This window comes from Corapipo altera, unplaced genomic scaffold, assembly GCF_003945725.1.
Source record: "Corapipo altera isolate COAL_440 unplaced genomic scaffold, ASM394572v1 RXGC01000072.1, whole genome shotgun sequence".
Lineage (NCBI taxonomy): Eukaryota > Metazoa > Chordata > Aves > Passeriformes > Pipridae > Corapipo > Corapipo altera.
The window spans coordinates 2877270-2897111 of NW_020884943.1; the positions used below are offsets into that span (position 1 = coordinate 2877270).

General features: G+C 37.8%; 1 protein-coding gene across 1 annotated transcript in view; it reads right to left on the reverse strand.

Annotated features, from left to right (window-relative positions):
* Nucleotides 1-4311: 4311 nt before the first annotated feature.
* PRMT3 (protein arginine methyltransferase 3) overlaps nt 4312-19842 on the reverse strand; it is a 60208-nt gene continuing 44677 nt past the window's right edge. The window contains exons 13-15 of the mRNA XM_027662208.1: nt 14183-14233; nt 13897-13984; nt 4312-4944 (exon numbers count right to left, since the gene is read on the reverse strand). Of these exons, the coding sequence (XP_027518009.1) occupies nt 4835-4944; nt 13897-13984; nt 14183-14233 (249 nt within the window). The 3' untranslated portion in view covers nt 4312-4834. The remainder of the gene's footprint in view (nt 4945-13896; nt 13985-14182; nt 14234-19842) is intronic.

The following is a 19842-nucleotide window of genomic DNA, read 5'->3' on the forward strand; positions in this document are numbered from 1 at the left end:
ACTTGTGAAAGCCTAACTTCAGTTAGTTTGCTTTCCATGGGACATATTTGCTCTCACTCTGTTTGCACTGATGTTTTGAGTAGTACCCAAGTGGAAAATAGAATTAACATGTTGAGTAAGCTTTATTCCTCTTTAATTTGTTATCACTGTCATTAAGAGTCTTTTATTTTTACTTTGGCTAATTGTTACAGGAACAGCAATAGAAATGTTATAAATCTGTAAGTTGATTGTTTCATGGTACAGTTTTTCCATGGGATGAATCTTTTTCATTGATCACCAAGGAGTTCAGAGTGCTGGAACCTGGAGGCATTAGTAATTCCAAGAACTGAGTAACACTCTTTGCCATTCAGAAAGGCATAGAAATGAAGTTTGTTTCTAGTTTGATATATGAGAATTAGCAAAGTAAATAAAGATTCAGAGCCAGTTGGTACACATCAGGGAACAGGCTGTTACTTACAGATCCACGTGCTGGAAAAGTACGAGCTTTTTAAATATTCTATTAACAAAACTTAATTTCTATGTGCATAGTAGCTCACCAGCTTCTCCTTGACCTCTCTGTCTTTGCTGCTCAACAATACCATTAAAAAGACTGCTTTTCCCTATGAAGTTAATTATCTACCTATGAATTTCATAGAAGGTAAAAAAAGTGTATCAAACAGTAGGTGTTTAAACTTTTACTAAACCTGGAAAACTGAACCATCTTCAAGTTCCAGTCCAATGATATAAAAGTAATTCCAACTGGATGTTTTTTACACCTATATAACCATACAAGCTCTTCTGCAAATTTGTCTGCAGTGCTCATGTCACTAAAAGCCAGCTTCTCTCTCTGTTTTCCCTGTAATGTGGTATTTGTCTTTTAATTAGATGTCACTACTTCACCAGCATTATAATTTGCCAATGCCTGGATAAACAGAATAACATAAAATCTCTTTGTAATTTCTTTGTAAGTTTGTATATTCAGAGATATGCCCATGACTTTATTTTTGGTTGCCTTAAATTCCGTTATTATGCAGTCAATCAACGCTGTAAAAGCAGTAGCAAATTGTACCTCTAAACCTGTTCTCTAAAAATAAGATCATCATCATTTTAGTGATGTAAGTGAAGTGAAGTAAGCCTTTACTTTCAACTCTTGATCTTCCAACTCCCCCTCCTTCTTTTTCCAGACAGCCAGTCATAGCCAGGCTGTGGCATTCCACTAACCTCGGCGAAGACACACTGCTGCAATTTTTCCTTCAAATAATTTAAACCAGGCACAGAAAATGCTAAGAGTCATTACTACAGGGAACTTCAGGCACTATTAAACAGAGAGCAGAGGAACATCCTTGAAAGAAAAGTCTTAAAACCTCACTAGCAGTTTACCTTTTTAAGTTAGCAACTGTATCTCCCAAACCAGCTTTCTGAATCCTCTGTAGAGCTTTATTTGAAATTGAGGTTTTGCTTTTATCTGGATCTGTCTCATTACAGCACATCCCATAGGACAGAATTTAGAAGGTCAAACTGAGGTGTGCACACAAAAATCCTATTAAGAGACCCCAGCATGATGCTCACTCACTGAAGGGACATTCAGTAGCAAAGGACCAGAGCTTCCAAGTTTGTCTGTCTTGCTTAGCTGCTCTCTGATGGGTAGAAGCAGGAAGATAGTTTTACAGCTTAGCTAAACATTTAAAAGCGCTGCAGAAGACAAGATTTAAAAAAAAAACAACACCAAACAGCATTAACATCTAAATAAGAAGTGGAGCTGTGGGAAAATCCAATACTATTTTCAGGTGGATTATTTATCTTCAGGTACTCAGTCTTTGGGCACAGATTTGCAAGAAAGCAGGTCAACCTTCAATTTTTATCTGAATATTAACAGAACTTATATGAATCACTAGTCAATTTTAACACATCTGACCTTGGGCTAAGTATAATGTAAATTACTTAAGCTTGAATAGAGATTGATAACTGCTAGTTAAGAATACTCCTTGAGAAAAGGTTAACTATTGGATTAAACATAAAAAACTTCTGTCCATTCAATGTTCTTCAGAACCACTGGAATTCATTACTAAGCATGACAAAACAGACTTTCCCAATAAAAAGAACCAACCACCAAACCATTCTTAGCCAAAACAGCATTTTTTCTAAATGATTTCCCATTCAATAAAGTGTCAAAATAATTATGGGATATCAAAGATAATGCAATAGGATCACAATCACAGTAATTAATCTACAAGCGTATTTTTACAGAAAAACATAGTTTAACTACAAAACATTCAGTAAACCCAATATGAATTTAGAAATATTAGCATTAGTATGTGGCCCTTTGAAAATGCACAGTGCCAACTGGAAAATTTCCATATCCTGCAGTATGGATGTGTACATGATCATGTATGAGTATAAATACTGGAGACATACACATGTACATACTTACATGACACTGCTATTATTTACCACACAGGTTCCTTGGTTTTGCAAATGAAGACACTTTCTCATAGAATATATAATTTTAATATTTCTTAGTCAGGAAAAAGGAAAAATGAAGACTTTGTCACATAAGATGTTGCTGCTAAAAAATAAATACTGTGAGATGAGCAGCTCAATTTATATGAGCTGGTCTAACAGACAAATGCTGTCAGATGACAAGTGAAATTCAGTCTCTCTACAATTTACTTTTTTCTTTCTTTTTTGAATACAGGACCACACACTGAAGTAATAAATTTAGGTCTGAAATTGCAACTATCCCAGTTGTTAAAAAGTATTTTTAAAAAAATCTATACACCAATGACTGCTAAACAGATTTTCTACAACTACAACTGGACTTTATCATCATATCACAAAGGGAATTTAAAGAGGATGTGCACCTCCTCTTTGGCAGATGGGTTTGTAACTCCAGGACAGAGAAAAACAGAAGTTGCAAAGATGAGCAGAAGAGCTGGAAATGTGCATGCTGAAGCACAACTCTGCCTGTGCATCTTAACATAACCAGCACTGACACACGGAGACCACAAACAAGCAACATGGATAAATCTGCATTAGTGTCTTCACCCTCCTTAGAAAGAAAATACACAAGATAAGGATGATACTGTTTGCTTTTCCACAGCAATGAGTTGTAGCCACTTCTTAAACAGGTCTGCACAGGTCTTAAACAGGTCTGCAGAAGTACTTGATGCCACGACCCTGAATCTGCCTGCAGCAGAGGCAGCTGGAAGACAAGCTGTTACCATCACCTGGAGAAAGAAATGTTTCCATGAACTATGCAGAACTGATCCGTCCAGCCATTGTCACAGTGGTTCGTTTATTTATTTTTAATTCAGCTACAGATCATTTGCATCTTCGGCCACATTGACCATGTGCCTTAGAATAAAGGATCACATTTTGAATGAAGTATTGCTATCTCTCACTGGACAAATTCAAGGGCATTTCTACTCTTAAGCAGTTACTTCCCACTTTTCTGCCTCAATCGTTAGAATCCCTTTAAAGGAGTATTTGTTGACCACATTTCCTACAACACTTAATTCTTAGAGTTACAATTAGGAAATGTAAATAACTGATTGTGCTGTCAGATGAATCCCATATTATTCAACTGCTAGGTTGAAAAAAGCCACCTAAAATTGATGGGTTACTTCCAGGATGCTGTGAGACCCTGTCTATTAGATCAATGTCCACTCATGTATTTAAAGTTCTTTGAAACTCCAAAGCCTTCATCAAATGACCCTCCCTCAGGCTTTACATTAATTAGTCTTTTTAGGACATTTTCCTTCTGGTTAATGATAGCAAATCCTTTGTTCTTTACACAGTTTGGGGTTTAATTCTTATTTATTTATTTTACAATAGCATTTACTTTTTTCTTTTACATATTTTCAACTTTCTTTTTTTCATTTTCAGCCCTGCTACTGAGCTACACAAACTCTCTACAGGGCTTTGCATGACTCTCCCTTTGCATTTTCTTCCCTTCTCGCCTACTATAGCAACATTTATACAAATATAAAATTTGCAGAAGTATAAAGAAATTCAAGTTGAAGGGCCCTGAACAAGACCACCCAAAATGAAAGCAGTTTTCACACAGGAATGAGTATCTTCATGAAACCCCTCCTCCCTTGAACAGTCAACCCATGACTGTTTAGAGTTTCTGTAAGTCAAACCAAATCCACTCTTTCAGTAATTGCTCTTTGTTTCCAGTATTTTTCCTAAAGCTGCTAAAATACATATTTCCATCCACCTATGCCTCAACGGGCTAGTACAGAAAAAACTGTAAGCACAACTAAATAAGCCATCACTGGATAAACAGGAGAATTTCCAATTACACAGAAAACAAGGAAACTGGCAACTGCATTCTACATCATACTGGGTTCATTTATTTAGATAAATGTAACTGTGTACAACTTTTTAATTACAGAAGCGTATTAAAAATATGGTCTTTGGAATCCCAAAATTAGTCCCATTAGGATTTTCCAGATACTGTTGAGGTGCACTGGCACATGATTTAGCTTCTTCTTTCATAAAAAAATATTATGCAAGGATTTTGCCAGTGGAAGAATAAAACAATATTGAGAGATCATATTTACTGTTCCTCACAGCAAGACTTCACACTCATTTTTCTCACCCAGTAGTCTCATGTAACCCAAACCCATCTTTCTTGCCTTCCTCACATAGGGGAAGCAGCAGAATCCCATTTTGTTGTCAGCCTCCACGTCCCAGAGCAAAAGCATCCAAACAGTGCTCTCTCAATTCCAGGCAAATTTTTCATATTCCTGTGTGTGCATATACGCACACAAATCCAAGAGTTTGCCATTTTGGGATATTTAAAATCAGTTATTTGACTTTAACACCTCCCAAAGTAATGTGCCTAGGATTTTCACTGGAGGCTGTAGGTCTGCTGCATGTCCTTCACTGACAGGGTTATGAGGAGGGACCGTGGATCCTTTCTGTTTTTGCGGACTGCGATCTTCCCTCTCAGGGCCTCTCCTGCAACAGTTAAAAGGAAATTATTATGGTTACTGCACTGAATCACACACAGTAACAGCAAAGATGCACATGTTGCATGAGAAGTTGTTCCAAATGAATCAGAATTAAAAAGGTTGCAAAGGTTTCCTTTAAGTTTTCAAAGCCCTAAGCAAGTCAAACTAACTGCAGTTAAACCTGGTGAGGTGCTGAGTTCTGTTGGACACTTCACTTCTCAGATGGCCCACCCAAAGAGCTGCTATGCCAAATATTTCACTTCTGACTGGGGAAAATGATATTAACCACCTTGGAGGAAAACCACATAACCACAAAACCTATTTCTGCTGTATATGCCTTGTGGTTTGCATTTGTGTTGCATTTCATTTAAGCTCTAATTGGATAATGTTTTTATCTGGCAGAAAATATTAACAGAAATCTTCATGGCATTTCAAGTATAGACATTATTAATTGCAAGTTTTGTTTAACAAAGTGTCAGGCTCTCTTAACCATAACACCTGATAGGTATGTCCTTCAGTTACATCCAGAGCAAATGCTTTCACACAGAAGGGGAAGAAAATAATCTCAATTTATTTTCAGTCCTTATTAAGACCTTCAATTTAAGGTATATCTGCAAATTTAGGAAAATACAATATAACAAAATACAAATACACAATATGTAAATTTGTACATTACTGAGCTTCTTCAAACCATCATTTTAAACCCACAAGAACTACATCTAAACAGATGAATCTACCAAACATGTTACAGGAGGGCATGATCCCAGCCTACAGCAGTAGTTCTGTGTTATTCTTCCATCAGATTTCCTTTGCCCCATTCATTTTCATCCCTCACACCAGCCATACCTACTGTTACTACTCTTCTATCTCACTCGATCCAAAGTATTTCCCACTGTTCATTACCTACTGTGATTTTAAAAGTCAATGTTAATGTTCTGCTAAAAAGCTTATTGCAAAAATGAAAACAAACAGTAATTTCATAACTAAGCTAATTTCAAATTTAGGAAGGATTTGAGAGTTCTCCATTTGGCACAATTCTCAGTCACATCCACAAACAGTAAACTGACAGACGGTCACATTATAAGTTCGGGATATTTTGTCAAAGGCTGCAGCATAAATATCAAAGAAAGTTTATCAACAAGAATGACTGGTACCAAGGATCACAAAAAACCCATATTCTTTTGATAATTTTTTTTAATCATTTAACAGTTAGTTGGAGATTCCACTATAATTCCTGTGTAGTTTTGTTATTAGGAGTCAAATGACTGACATAACACAATGCAATTTGCAAAGAATTTTGAAAATGGTTTCACAGATTATTTAAATAGAGATTTGACAGACAGAAGGACAATGTTAAAAAAAAAGGCATTATAGCTTCATCTCAGGTAGGAATTTCAACCCAGTTTGAACATACAGATTTTCAAAACTGATACAAAATGATTTATTTATTTTAATATCCTGTGATAACAATTCAGTAAGACTAAAGAGTCTCTGAGAACCAAAATTCAATGATTTAAATTAATCCATAATTCAATCTTCCAATTTAAAACATTAATACAACACCATAAATGAAGCAAAAATTTAAATATAATTCCATAAATTATAGCTGACTTCATAGAACAGAACATTCAGATTCTGTTTGTAGAGGCAGTTAATGAAACAAAGCATTCCATTCCGTTTTTCTTATGTGGTAACCACATTAAATCTGCCTTTCTAAATAAGACTTTTCTGAGGGCTAAAGCAAACAACAGCAGTGCAACCGAGTAACAGAGAGGCAGTTCTGACCAATTAATCAATGTCATGAGATAGAAAATGACGGATGTTTTCCCCCCCATTCTGCTGTCCTAGGATCTGCCTGGAGGAAGCTGGGACTGGGACTCAGCTGCATCACCTTGCTCTTATCACGCTCAGTTGAATGCAAGTAAACCACACAGTGCCATTGCAGTTTGATTAGGACAAAACTGAATCCATTATAATCTTCCTCCTGCATTTTTATTACCCCTCGGGGAGGCCTGAAATTTGTCCCCAAATAGAAAAAGCTGAAGAATTCAGCAGAAATGCTGCATCAGCTTGCTACTACAGGAGAAAATACATCCCTCTGTCCATACTGTCTCACCGTCAAAAAAACCACATTTCATTACTGGCTCTAGAGAACACCCTGGACATGCGTTCAAACTCAAATCAGTTATTAACATCAGTAGAACTGTAAGCATTGGCATCTGTCACTTCTGTTTGTGCAATACAATCACACACAGGGCAGGCCTGCAGTCTGTGAGCCAAGGTACTTCTCAGTGCAAAAGCCCCATCACTAAGACTGCTCAGGCCCAACAAATCATGTTTTTTCAGTGTAGAAAGGATTTGATCAAACCCGAAGATTCTACCCAGTCTCCCCTGAATAAATATCCATAACATCTACTTAAAGCTTGAAATGACCCATGGCAATGAGCTTGTAATGTGAAGAACTGCTCTGCCTTTCAATACAACTTGGTGTTTCTTCCCTCTTTGATCACAGAAAGGACTGAAAGAGTTTCCAAAGGCAGCCAGCAATGAAGTTCTTTCAGGTTTCCTTCTTTTCTTCCCGGGGAAGAGTTTTATGAAGCCAACAGAGGGACAAGTAAGAACACAGCTCTCAAATCATTCTTTATTTTGAACCCCATTAATATTTAAGAACCTTATGAAAGAGCTCACTGCAACTGTTTCAAAGAGAGCTGCTAGAAAAGTGCAGTGGATCTGGGCTAAAAACACCTTAACTACTGAACTGCTGGTGAAAAGTATCTTTACAAATCCCCTACACCTTAAAGAACCACTTCCTTCACAGCCACCAAACAGTAAGATACGACACCACTCTTCACAATAAGGTTGTCCTTGTTGGAGGCTGACAATTTAAACATGATTAAGTTTTCCACTTTAGATTAACTGGACCCACTGAGGTCTAGCATGCAACAGAAAAAACAGCAAGTCTCAAAAGCATTGCTCTCAAAGAGATGAGAAGAAAGTGGTTTCCATATCCCATCTATCTTATGAAAAAGAACAACTGAAATAGTCTGTGGGGGGACCAAGAGCACTTCTCTTAAACTCAGTAACTTATCCTTAAACCTCCCATTCACTTTCCTTAACTGCAGGCACCTGCAGCTGTGCACAGATTGTCACCTTCCCATTTGGCCACTTCTCCTGAATCTCCAGCCCAATGTGATCCAATGAGCAGTTTCTGTTCTGAGCAGTATTTTGGTATTATCCATCTGATCTGTGATACCCTTCTTCCTGGCTGGCTACTTTCATAAACTAGGCAGCTGTTTGCCATCTCCTTTCTGTTCCATATCACTGTTCATCCTCTTCTGAAACTATGCTGAGGTTTTGCTTTTTCAGTTCATGCTTTGAGTATATTCTCAGAAGAGTTTTTGTAACAAATTGTCATGTTCCAACTCCCCAAGACAAACTCTGAACCAGGCTGCAAAGAAGTCTGCACTGCCTGAGTAAGGCAAGACAGGCTTGTATGGTTGCCTAGGATAATGTGTATGCACTGTGACTGAGATTCCCAGATAGTTCAGGCACTAGAAACAGTTGCCACAGGGAATGATGAAGGCCAGGTCCTCCAAAATGTACAGCTGCAGTGGCCAAACTCGCTCACCTAGAACTAGTCTTAATTCACTACTTTTTGTAGTAGAGATCCTAAACTGTATAGCCTCATCCCAAGCTTTCTCTCTTATCAGTAGTGACAAAATTCAGAGAAAACTAGACTGTTGTCACTGCTTGAGCCATATCCCCTTGCAGCTGCAGACCTTGCTAAGGGAGGCACATAAAACAGCACAAGAAGTCTATCCAAGTTTTCCTGTCTAGATACAGAATTTCTATTATCTTTCAGTGAGATAGAACAGTCACAGGAAGAGATTCTCTCAGTTTAGTGCCTGAAACACACACTTAGAAATGTTTTTGAAAAGTCAGTAGGATCATTTTAAACTGCAGATTTTAAAAAAATACAGCATATGACATGCCAGATTTAGTGCGATCTCAAAATTCAAGTTTTAACTATTACTAGATTTTAAAAGCCAAGTATCATTTTTGGAGGTGTCACTTGTAAATTAAACAAGTGACAGCATTTCACAGACACCATGTTGCAGCTGTAGACAGGCAAAACAGACACTAAAATCTTAATTAGGAACCAAATTATCCAACTGGGATGCACAATATTGAAGTATTTCAGTATAGGATCAAAACATTCAGACAGATTAATTGCACCAGCGTTGTTTTCCTACTTTTAATAATGCTGTCTAGGTAGACAAACCAACATTCTTTTGAGTTGGTAAATTTACAAACAGCTTTCCAATTATGGAGACTGGGGAGTTAAAGATAATCAAGGATTTTAGAGGGGCTTAGTCATGTGAGTTCTGCTTAGCTTCACTGTGCTAGCCTCTTTTAGCACCACAGAAAAACAAATCAAGGTTTTATTTTCACTGCAAGGCAATATCAAGAACACGAAATGCTGACAATATGCTGTTTTACTGCTAATAGAATTCGCTTGCATACAGATCCGGGTTTTAACTTAATGCACTGAAAAGATTCTGTGGGCTCTCTAAAATAATTTTTGTAAGCATTTTATTTATTTAGTAAATTCTTGAGACAACCAAATGAAAATGATGTAATTTTTTGTTTACTTAGCAAGAATATTTCAAGAAACGACAAAAGGAAGAGACCATTAATAAGACCATTTTTAGACCATTAATAAGAAAAAGATACTGCTTTGGCATCTCAACTTCAAATCTTCCGAATAAAGACTATTCTTTAGTTCAAGCTATTAAAATGGCTGCTAAGAGAAGCCTTGTAGTCTGTATGGAATCTACAACACAATACTGTTTGTCTGAGAAAACCCAGTTTGTCTGGCAATAAAACATATGGCTTCTTTCTCCAGTTTCTTTAATTTTACTGGTTGCTAAGCAGTTAAAACATACCCTACATGCTGATGCTATTTCGTTCTACTTGACTGTACCTCAGTTTCAAGTCTCTTGTCACAGTCTGTGAGGAGGAAAACCAGCTTTCCAGAACATGGAAACCCCCCACTCACACAAAGCTGCAAGACCCATCCTTTGGCTTGCAGTTGCTTCATTCTGTTAATCATTAGAATGGCTCAAAACATTCAGTCTTTTTTATGGTTGAGAAAATAGATCTATTTTTACAACAAATAACCTGGCCTCAAACAGCTGAGAAAATTAGCTGGTTCACACTGCAGAACAAAACAATTTTGCCACGGCATAAAGGAGCATTTTCCAGTTAAATACCCAACAGGTTCAGATATCTGTAAGCTCAACTTCTTTTACAGAGCAAATCCAAATACAATCAGGGCTTTATAACCACTCCAGGCATAGCCCCAAAAGCTATAAAGCATCTGATAGAGACTTTTAGTCAGCCTTACTGTTTTTCTCAGAATTAAAAATCTAAAAATCTGAGGGAACCATTTTTCTTTACTGGGGAAAAACAGCTGCTGCCCTGTCTGAAAGATGCTTTCAAAACAAGAAAACATTTAAAATACATTTTATATCAGCATATTCCTCTTTCACAACCTACTAAAATGCTAAAAGCAAATGCCACCATGGCTACACTGGTCAGATTATTGCAAGATTCAAATCATATTATTTCTATTTATTTATTGAAAAAAAAGAGCTTGACATTCTGGTTTGGATCAGCAATAGTGTAGCCAGAGGACTACGGAAGTGACCACCCCCCTGTTCACTGACGAAATCACACCACAAATCCCCTGTTCAATTCTGGGCCCCTCAGTACAGGAAAGACATGGAGGGGTTGGAGCACGCCCAGAGAAGGGAATGGAGTTGGGGAAAGGTCTGGAGCACAAGTGTGATGAGGGGTGGCTGAGGGAGCTGGGGGGCTCAGCCTGGAGAAAAGGAGGCTCAGGGGGGACCTTCTCATTCTCTACAACTCCCTGACAGGACAGGAGAGCCAGGTGGGAGTTGGTCCCTCCTCAGAGGTAGCAAGCCACAGGACAAGAAGAAATGGCCTCAAGTTGCACCAAGGGAGGTTTAGATTGGACATTAGGAATAATTCCTTCATGGAAAGGGCTGTCAAGCATTGGAACAAGCCACCCGGATGTGGCAGATAATGATATGGTTCAGTGGTGGTCCTGGAAGTGCTGGGTTAATGGTTGAACTCAATCCTAAAGGACTTTTTCCAAACTAAATGATTCTATGAACACACTTAGTCACAAGTGCATTTTCTTTGCTGTTTCTCCTATTGCCATACATATTTTTCTGATTATAAGAATTTACATGGAGGGTTGATGAGTACTGGTAAGCAGAGGGATGGATGTAAAGCTGAAACGTTCAAATGATGCAAATGTTTTTAATTTAACACAGTTACTTTTGTCTTCCATTAACCTGCATTCAGAAAAGTCCATTTGAAGACAAAGTTTCCCCAAAACTGGAGTGGAGTTCAGTTCAATGTGGAGGCTGATGCAATGTACAGCAAAAACAGTAACAAGCATTGCTGGTTCATTAACAAGTGGCAGATAAGAAACAGCTGGAAGTGCGAATATAAATATAAACTAAGTATACTGCAAAATAAGTTTGAACAGTTTATTCAGCTGATAAAATGGAAAGACTGAAGAAACAAAAAATATGGTTAACCACAAATTATCAAGATGAATATTCAAGTCACTATTCTGACAAGGAAAAAAAGATAAAAAAGAAAAATAGGGAAATCTGCACTTCAAACATGTCTTAAGGGAAAGAGATTTTTGGAACAAGGAGAAGTATCAATGTCAGAGGGAATGGTTTTCCAAGAAAATCACCTAAATTAAGACGTTCCTGTATCAGGAAGTGCCTTTCACCCTGATGGGTTTGTGCCATCTGTGAACACCAAATATCCCACAGAAATTAAAACTGGGATTAAAAAAGAAAAGGAAGCTACACCAAGAGTTTCTCTCAGAATCTTCTCTAACACTAGAAGCAATAGGTAGAAAATCCTAGATTCAAGTGGTAATTTTACATAAGATATAAAACCAGACAATGGGTAAAAGGATGAGAAAGGGGAACTCAATTACAAAGAGAAGGGGACAGGTAGAAAGAAAGAGAAACATAGGTGTAACAAGATTTGTTATGGGAATAATTTCAAGAAATATGAACTAATAAAGGAAAAGAGTGATTTTGAAGGTCAACTGCGTCGTGTTCACTGCTTCAAAGCACACTGTTTCTGCAGTTGTCTTCAGAAAGTCACCGCACCTAGACCAGAGATCTGAGTTTGAGGCACCACCTCCCAGTAATTTCACACATTTGGTAAATGTCAAAGGATCTATGTAATATGCATATTTTAACAAATGTCATTGCACTCAAAAAAAATTCACTTTGCACTCTATGACACTGAAATTTAATGAGTAGCATCAAAGGAGACCTCAGTCAGCCTTGTCTAGAAAGAGAATCTGAAGAGAACACAAGCCAAGTACAAATGCACCAAGGCACAGTTGCATCCCTAGAAGTGACAGGGCCAAAGAAATTGCAGATAAAAATTATTTAAGAATATAAAGTTGAAGCATGAAAGACAGAAATGATTTGTCAGATAACACTGACCACAGTGCCTTTAGGAAGGAAGCTCCTGGTTGCCATGGCTGACAGCTGGAAGAGGCAACTGTAAAAGCAGTTTAATTGAGTCCAGATGCTGCTCTCACCATTGTATACTGATCATTAGGTATGTTAAAAGAGACAATATTCCATCTATGTCAATACTTCTCTATAGCACCTCTAAGCCTTTTGACCTCAAGTGTTTATGCAGCATCCACATAACTTTTTGCATGCTTTCCCCCAATATGTCTGATCTACTTATAAACTGCTCAGGTCAGGGCCATGTATTACCATGAGTTCATTAACCAACCAGCAGAAATGAGCCCCATTCTGAGTTCCTCCCTTGGTCCTGCTAGTCTGTAAAGAAAAATGGCCCTCAAAGATGACTAATTCACCACTGGGTAAGAGTTCAACAGTGGTGAGTAAATATCTAGTTGCTAAGTGGACAAAAATAAAATAACAGCATAAAAATGTAACCACCTCCTTTGATCATAAAAAGATTATGGAGAGTCTGCAAGAAAGTTCTACAGGAATACAAGGCCAAGACTTTTAATTCTTGACCTGCTAGTCTATGATGGTCATGAATATACTTGTGCCTATAAAGCAAGAAATATTTGACTACTTGTATAAAAATGTACATTTAAGACTTTCCAAATAGAATTAATTAAAACCACTAGCAAGCATCACTTTAGTCTTCAAAACCTTACTTCAGCAATTTATTATCTGAATGTTCTGTTATCCCTAATGACAACAAAAACCTTTTTACTTGCATCAAATTCCAGGTGAAACTTATTACAGTACTTAACCATTTCATAAAAATTTACAGTGTACCAAGCTAACATATTTGATACTTCAAATGGATCAAGTTCATGGCTGTGAGTTCTTTAAAATTGTTTTCAATTTACAGAGGAATCCCACAGTGGCAGGTACAAGCCATGCGTATATTCATGATGCATTTGACAAATACAGAATAGTTCAGGACTGCTAAGGAAAATACTGTGCAGTCACTTGACCAATTTGATATTTGAAATATTAGCAATGTTAAAATTAGGAGACTGTTAATAGCAGTGTACTGGTCTTACATTTTTCTGCCTCATAAATGCTTTGATATAGAAGTTTTCTCACCAAAGTTACAGTATAGAGCTATACAAGCAGAAGATATATGCTCACTTACATACTTATGCATACATTTATGAGTGGTTTTAACATTAATTTTGTACAGATAGATACCTTCGGTGCTTTGCTGAGACAAAAAAATTTCTTCAACAGTAGCTGAAGTATTTATTTACTAGTTCTTTTTAACAATTATATAGTTTTTAAAGTATTTCAAGTGTAAATTTAATGGTAACAGCAGTGTAACACAACCATTGTTGCACCAGAACTGAATTTAAATATACCTGCTTCTACAGGAATTGGTTTCTCCAGGAGAAAAACTGTCTGTTTCCAGTGTGTTTTGGTACACTGGGGACCAGTTGAAAACGAGACCTGCAATGGAAGAGTTCAAGAGTTTGATTAAGAACAACCTTTTTGATATCACACCACATCAATCATTCACCAAACACACACGAATATGAAGTCTTTGCTACAGCAAAACAGATTCTCTGCCAAACACCTTGAGGCAGAAAAAAAAATACACCATCCTCACCTCTCAAAGACATTTTCAAAATGCATAACCCCAAATACCTTGTTGTGACAGTTCTTCTCAAAAAATATATCAAAGTAACCAGCAACTGCCTATTAAAAAAAAAAAACAGGAAAATGTAAATATGGTAAAGGAATAATAATGACACTCAAGAAAAAAAATCTATGATTTATATATACATTTATGGGAATTTCTACTCCTTTTCAAGCATTTACCAAGAGGAACAAGCTTATATTTAGGATTTCTAGCATGCTTGAAAGTACAAGGCAAAAAAATTAAGCTGCCATCACACCTTTGGTCTACTTGAGAATATTCAGCCCACTGTAACTGCATTTTACTACATATCAAATTTTAGCATAAGCTTCTAAAATAACCCACACATCTAACTGCAACTAGAATAATACATCAGAAAACAGCCTTTCAGATGTGCAAACCCACAAGCATAAAACTCAGTCCTTGCCCTGTAGGGCTCCCAGGACTCTCAGTAAACACACACACATTATGAGGGAATTGCATGACAAATTCACTCCTTGTGTAGCTGAACAGTATTTTCCACAGAAGCTCCCTGTGAACAGAGGCAGAGCACAACCAGGCAGGGAATATTTTTCTTCCTCTACTACACACATAGATAAGGAAAAAGATTCATAAATGCTTCCTGCTGGCCTTTCCAATAGCTAATAGTTTCTAATTGTAACTCTCCATAGGATTCCTCCTGTGTCCCTCCTGCCATCCCACTCCTAACCTCAAGAAGAGCCTTTCTTCTTCAGTGCCTTATTCAGCAGTGGGATTTCCAGTTTGAAGAGGAAAAGAAATCACAGAATGGTTTGGGTTGGAAGGGACCTTAAAAATCACCCAGTTCCAATCCCCTGTCATGGGCAGGGACACCTTCCACTAGGCCAGGTTGCTCAAAATCCCACCTAACATGGCTTTGAACACTCCCAGGGATGGAGCAGCCACAGCTTCTCTGTGCCCAGTGCCTCACCACCCTCATAGGGAAGAATTTCTTCCAATACCCAAGAGATACAAAATATTCACATACAAAGTAGTGTACCTACAATTTTAGTTACACAGTTTTTTAATGCTGGACTGCTTTTTTGACCAAAAAAGCCTCGTGGGAGTCCCAGAAATCCAAAGTATTCAAATAAACAACTGGAAGATGCTAATAAAAGAGCATCCACTCCAGTTTCACCCCTGAAATCCTGTCCATGCTCACCTTTATTTGCTTTCTGCTGTCAAATTAGAAAGACTAAAGCACCTCAGGCCCTGGGCCCAAGGCAGCTGTGCTTTTACATGACAGCCTGGAGAAATGACCCAGAATAGAGCTTTTGAGTAACTGCAACCACAGCTGTGTGGGGACTCCCTGCATCCCTGTCATGGAAGGGAGGGATTCTCCCCAGGTCAGCTGTAGTGCACTCAAACAAAATATGTACCAATTCAATGATGGAAAGCCTGTGCCATGAAAACCCACTGAAAACCACCTATTATAACCTCCCTCTCACTGCCCCAGTATTTCTCTCCTACTCCAAGATTAGGAAACTGGTTGTTCTGAATAGTTAAAAGGATGAGTCCTGTAGCATGCTCTTCATATAGATTCACACATAGATTGTGAAGTAAAAAGAAAGTCAAATATGCTTACAAAACTAAGGTATAGGGCTTTATCATTATGAAATATATAATCTGAATAACAGCTAGGCCATTCTGTTTTTTTCCTCTCTAGTCTAAACCCAGAACAGATTTCATCAACACAGAGAATACAATGTGTTAAAGCAGTAAAACAATGCTAAAGCACCTATGTTAGCTTTGAGACCAAGAGCACTCCAGAGAAGCCTGGTAAGTTCCAAATTCTAACCTGGCCAAGGAGTTAAAAAAAAACAACTATGGAGACACCAACAGACCTTCATGACAAATGAGCATCAGACAGTGTAAACAGTGACTCTTCCAGTCCTTCAGTAAAGTCCTATCACTCAATGCTGAGAATCTCATTCCCAAGTGAATTACAGCCTTGCCTCTAATATGCCTTTTTGAGTAAAGACTGAGAAGGTTTTGACAAAGTTTTATTGACCTATCAGACTACTTTTATTGATGCACAATGTTTTCCGGACATTAGTCAGAGATCTACTAAGCCATAAAAATATTTTTCCACCATCAGGTCAATACTGCTGGTATGCTCACAAATAAGACCTAAGATAAGATCACTGCAGGAAAACAAGGTTGTGACAACAAAAACCATTAAGGAGAAAAAATCTGGTTTCCAGAGAAAACAAGACAATCAAGCCACATCTTGGATCAAAAAGCTAAAAGCTCCAAGCAGACAGACCACAGTCAAGCATCTATACACTTGGTAACGAGAGGTAACAGAAATACCCTATATGCTACCCTGAGAAAACTTCCCCACACTACTATTTTTTGGGGACAAGCTCAGGTTGAAAAGAAACTCAGTTACAAGCAAAACTGTTCCCTGCTGCCTCCGGTGTTCAGGGAAACAGGCTTTGTATCTTCTGTAAATGACTAGGATAAATAACCACTTCATAGTAACAAGCTTCTCTATCTGAAATAACCCGAAACACTGACTTTGAGTATCTAATCAAGAGGCAGTAATTATTACACCATAAGGACCACCTTAATCAGAGGTCCAGGGATGACAGAGAGCAACAGTTCTACACTGATACTTTAATTTCTTTTTGTTATGTTCTAAAATGGATAATGTCCTTCAGTATTGAATAGTGAAATAATTGTTGAGCCAAAAGAAAGAAAACATAGAAAAATATTATTATTCAAGTTCCTAAGGATAAGCTCCTGTGAACAGCTTCAGGCATTTCCCAAAATTCTGTCAGTTAAAACTGGGCAGTGGAGGCATCCCAAAATCAAAACACACACTCCAGTGAGTTGTGTCAACAGGCAACCTACACAGTCCTACATAGCAAAACAGAAATTATATATTTTAAGTTAAATACATAGAGGAGAGAGTTTGAATGATGTTTTGAAAACTAACTGTAAGAACACATATTGCAATTGCAATCTTTCATTAATACATTTTCAAAATGCTTTTGAGCCAACTAAAAGAATCAAACACTTGGTTTGACTATTTTTTTTGTGAAATTGGTTACAACTACGCAATTTGCTTTTAACAAACGTTTTTAGGCAACCTGCCATCACTTACCAACACTATGTTTAATCTCCACATAGCAATCTCTTCCCTCATATTTTAAACCTTTGGGAAAACAAGAAATCTAACACCAAACTCAGTAGTTACTGACCACTTGCAAAATTTGTCTAGTATTCCCTACAACAGCTATTCTACAACCCAACTGCAGTTGAGAAAATACAGAGTGAAAAAGCACAGAGTAAATATATCCCGCTTTAATGCACCTATCTGGTGGCTGACCCTGTAATATAAGAAACTAAAAAAGTTTAAAACTGCAGTTCAACAGAAACACAGTTCTTTGCAGATACTGAGGGAATAAGGGTAAGCTCAAGTCTATGCTAAAGCCTCCCAGTAACTCCAGCCTACATTAACTACCTTCTTCTTTTCCTCTTTTTGATTTCACATGGAAGATTTCATGTGTTAGATTACATGTGCTTCTCTGTCAGTAACATCCCTTTGAAAGGTATTCAATTTATCCAAATTATAGATTATTTTCATGAAGTAAGTTCAGTTTTATTTCTGAACTGACACCCTACATTTTCAAATTCACCAGCTCTTTTGAAAAAAGGGATTGTTCTGTACGGTCCTCTATAGCTTATGTACATTCCTATGCTCACCTAAACACTAAGCAATGCTTAAATTTTTAACTATACTGTTGGTGTTTTGAGTTTTTTCTGCTTTTGAACTGTTCTGTCACATTTGGCCTGCCCCAGGCCTAAGGGATCTCAAGCCAGCTATACAGGTACCCCCAGACTCATTACAAAGAGCACACCTGGCCTTCCTAAAACCTATCAGGTGATTCTGAAGAACAATAAAAGCAACTGGGGCAACTGGCTGCTCCTGACTTGGATGAGTGTATTCTTCACTGAGTACAACAGCAGCTGGAAGGCAGAGTCCAAAAAGCAGTGGCAAATAAAGTTAAATCCAGCAGGACCAGGGCAGTGATCAACCCTCTGCTCTCAGCACTGGAGAGGTTGTACCTCAAATCCTGTGCACAGTTTTGGGCGCTTCACTGCAAGACAGACATTGAGGAGCAGGAGTGTGTCCAGAGAAGGGAATGGAGCTGGGGAAGGGTCTGGAGCACAAGTGTGATGAGGACCAGCTGAGGGAGCTGGGTGGAGAAAAGGAGGCTCAGGGGGGACTTTCTCACTCTCTACAATTCCCTGACAGGAGGGGAAGCCAGGTGGTGGTCAGTCATGAGGAAACGGACTCAAGTTGCACCAAGGACGGTTTAGATTGGATATTAGGAATAATTCCTTCATGGAAAGGGCTGTCAGGCATTGGAACAGACTGCCCAGGGAAGGGGTGGAGTCACCACCCCTGGAGGGATTTAAAAGTCATGCGAATGTGGCACTTGGGAACATGGTTTAGTGCTGGACTTGGCAGTGCTGGGGGAATGGCTGGACTCAAAGATCTTTTCCAACCTACACGATTCCATGATTTAATGCCTCTGGAAAAGTATTGAAGGATACAAAGGCAATGCTTTATTATTTGTCCTCTCAGTGTTTTGCAAAAAGCTTTCTATAAAGCATTAGAATTTCTGCTTCTGCATGAAGCAGCAGGAATCACAGAATACTCTGAGTTGGAAGAGACCCATGAGGATCATCGAGTCCAACTCTTAAGTGAATGGCCCATACGGGGATGGAACCTGCAACCTTGGCATTATCAACACCACACTCCAACCAACTGAGCTTATCTGTTTGGTGCTCTCCTTGAAAGAGCTGTGCAAAACTAAAGTGTCTGGCAGCACTAAGAAGTCTGTTTCAATACACTCAAAAAACCCCTAAACCAAAACAACCACTATCACTTTTAAGGTATATTAGTGTAAGCACTGCACCCCTCCAGAAATGATCTGGTACCCCACATTAACATACTGGGAAAAGGAAAAAAAGGGTCTGAAGTAAAGTACATGCAGATGATGTTTTCCACAATTTTATCTACAATCAGTAGTCTTGTATACTTAATAAAAACAAAATCTTACAAATCTAAAAACCAACACAAATCAAAGTTGAAATACTTGATAATAATAAACTACTATAAAATTGTGGGTTTGGTTACTTACTATCTTCTTTTAAGGAGTTTATATCTTCCCTCACATCTTAGCTTCATTCTCTTTCATTCATTACTTGTTAGTGGTTTTATGCCAAAATGCACAATACATACCCTTTATTTTCAAGTGCATTTCAGAGAAATAATTCTGTAAAAGTAAAGTTAAAAATATTTTCCTTTCATTTCACTTTTGAACACTACCACAAATTGCAGTAGCTATAATAATCACGAGCATCTATTAAATATGCAATACTACAAACTAAGATTTCCAATGTTTACAGCTTGAAGGAAGATTAAGTCCTCCCCTCTTGTTGTATAATTTATCACATGCAGCAAAATATGATGAAAACAAAAATCACTTAACTGGCACACTAGAAGCAATCACAGACACAAGTGTATTAAAATGAAATATAGGGTTGGTCAGATTTTCATTAAAGGTGACATCTTTTTTTAGAAGAAGTTAAACTAAAGAAAAAGAACACACAAATAACTCCCCCATAAATTCTA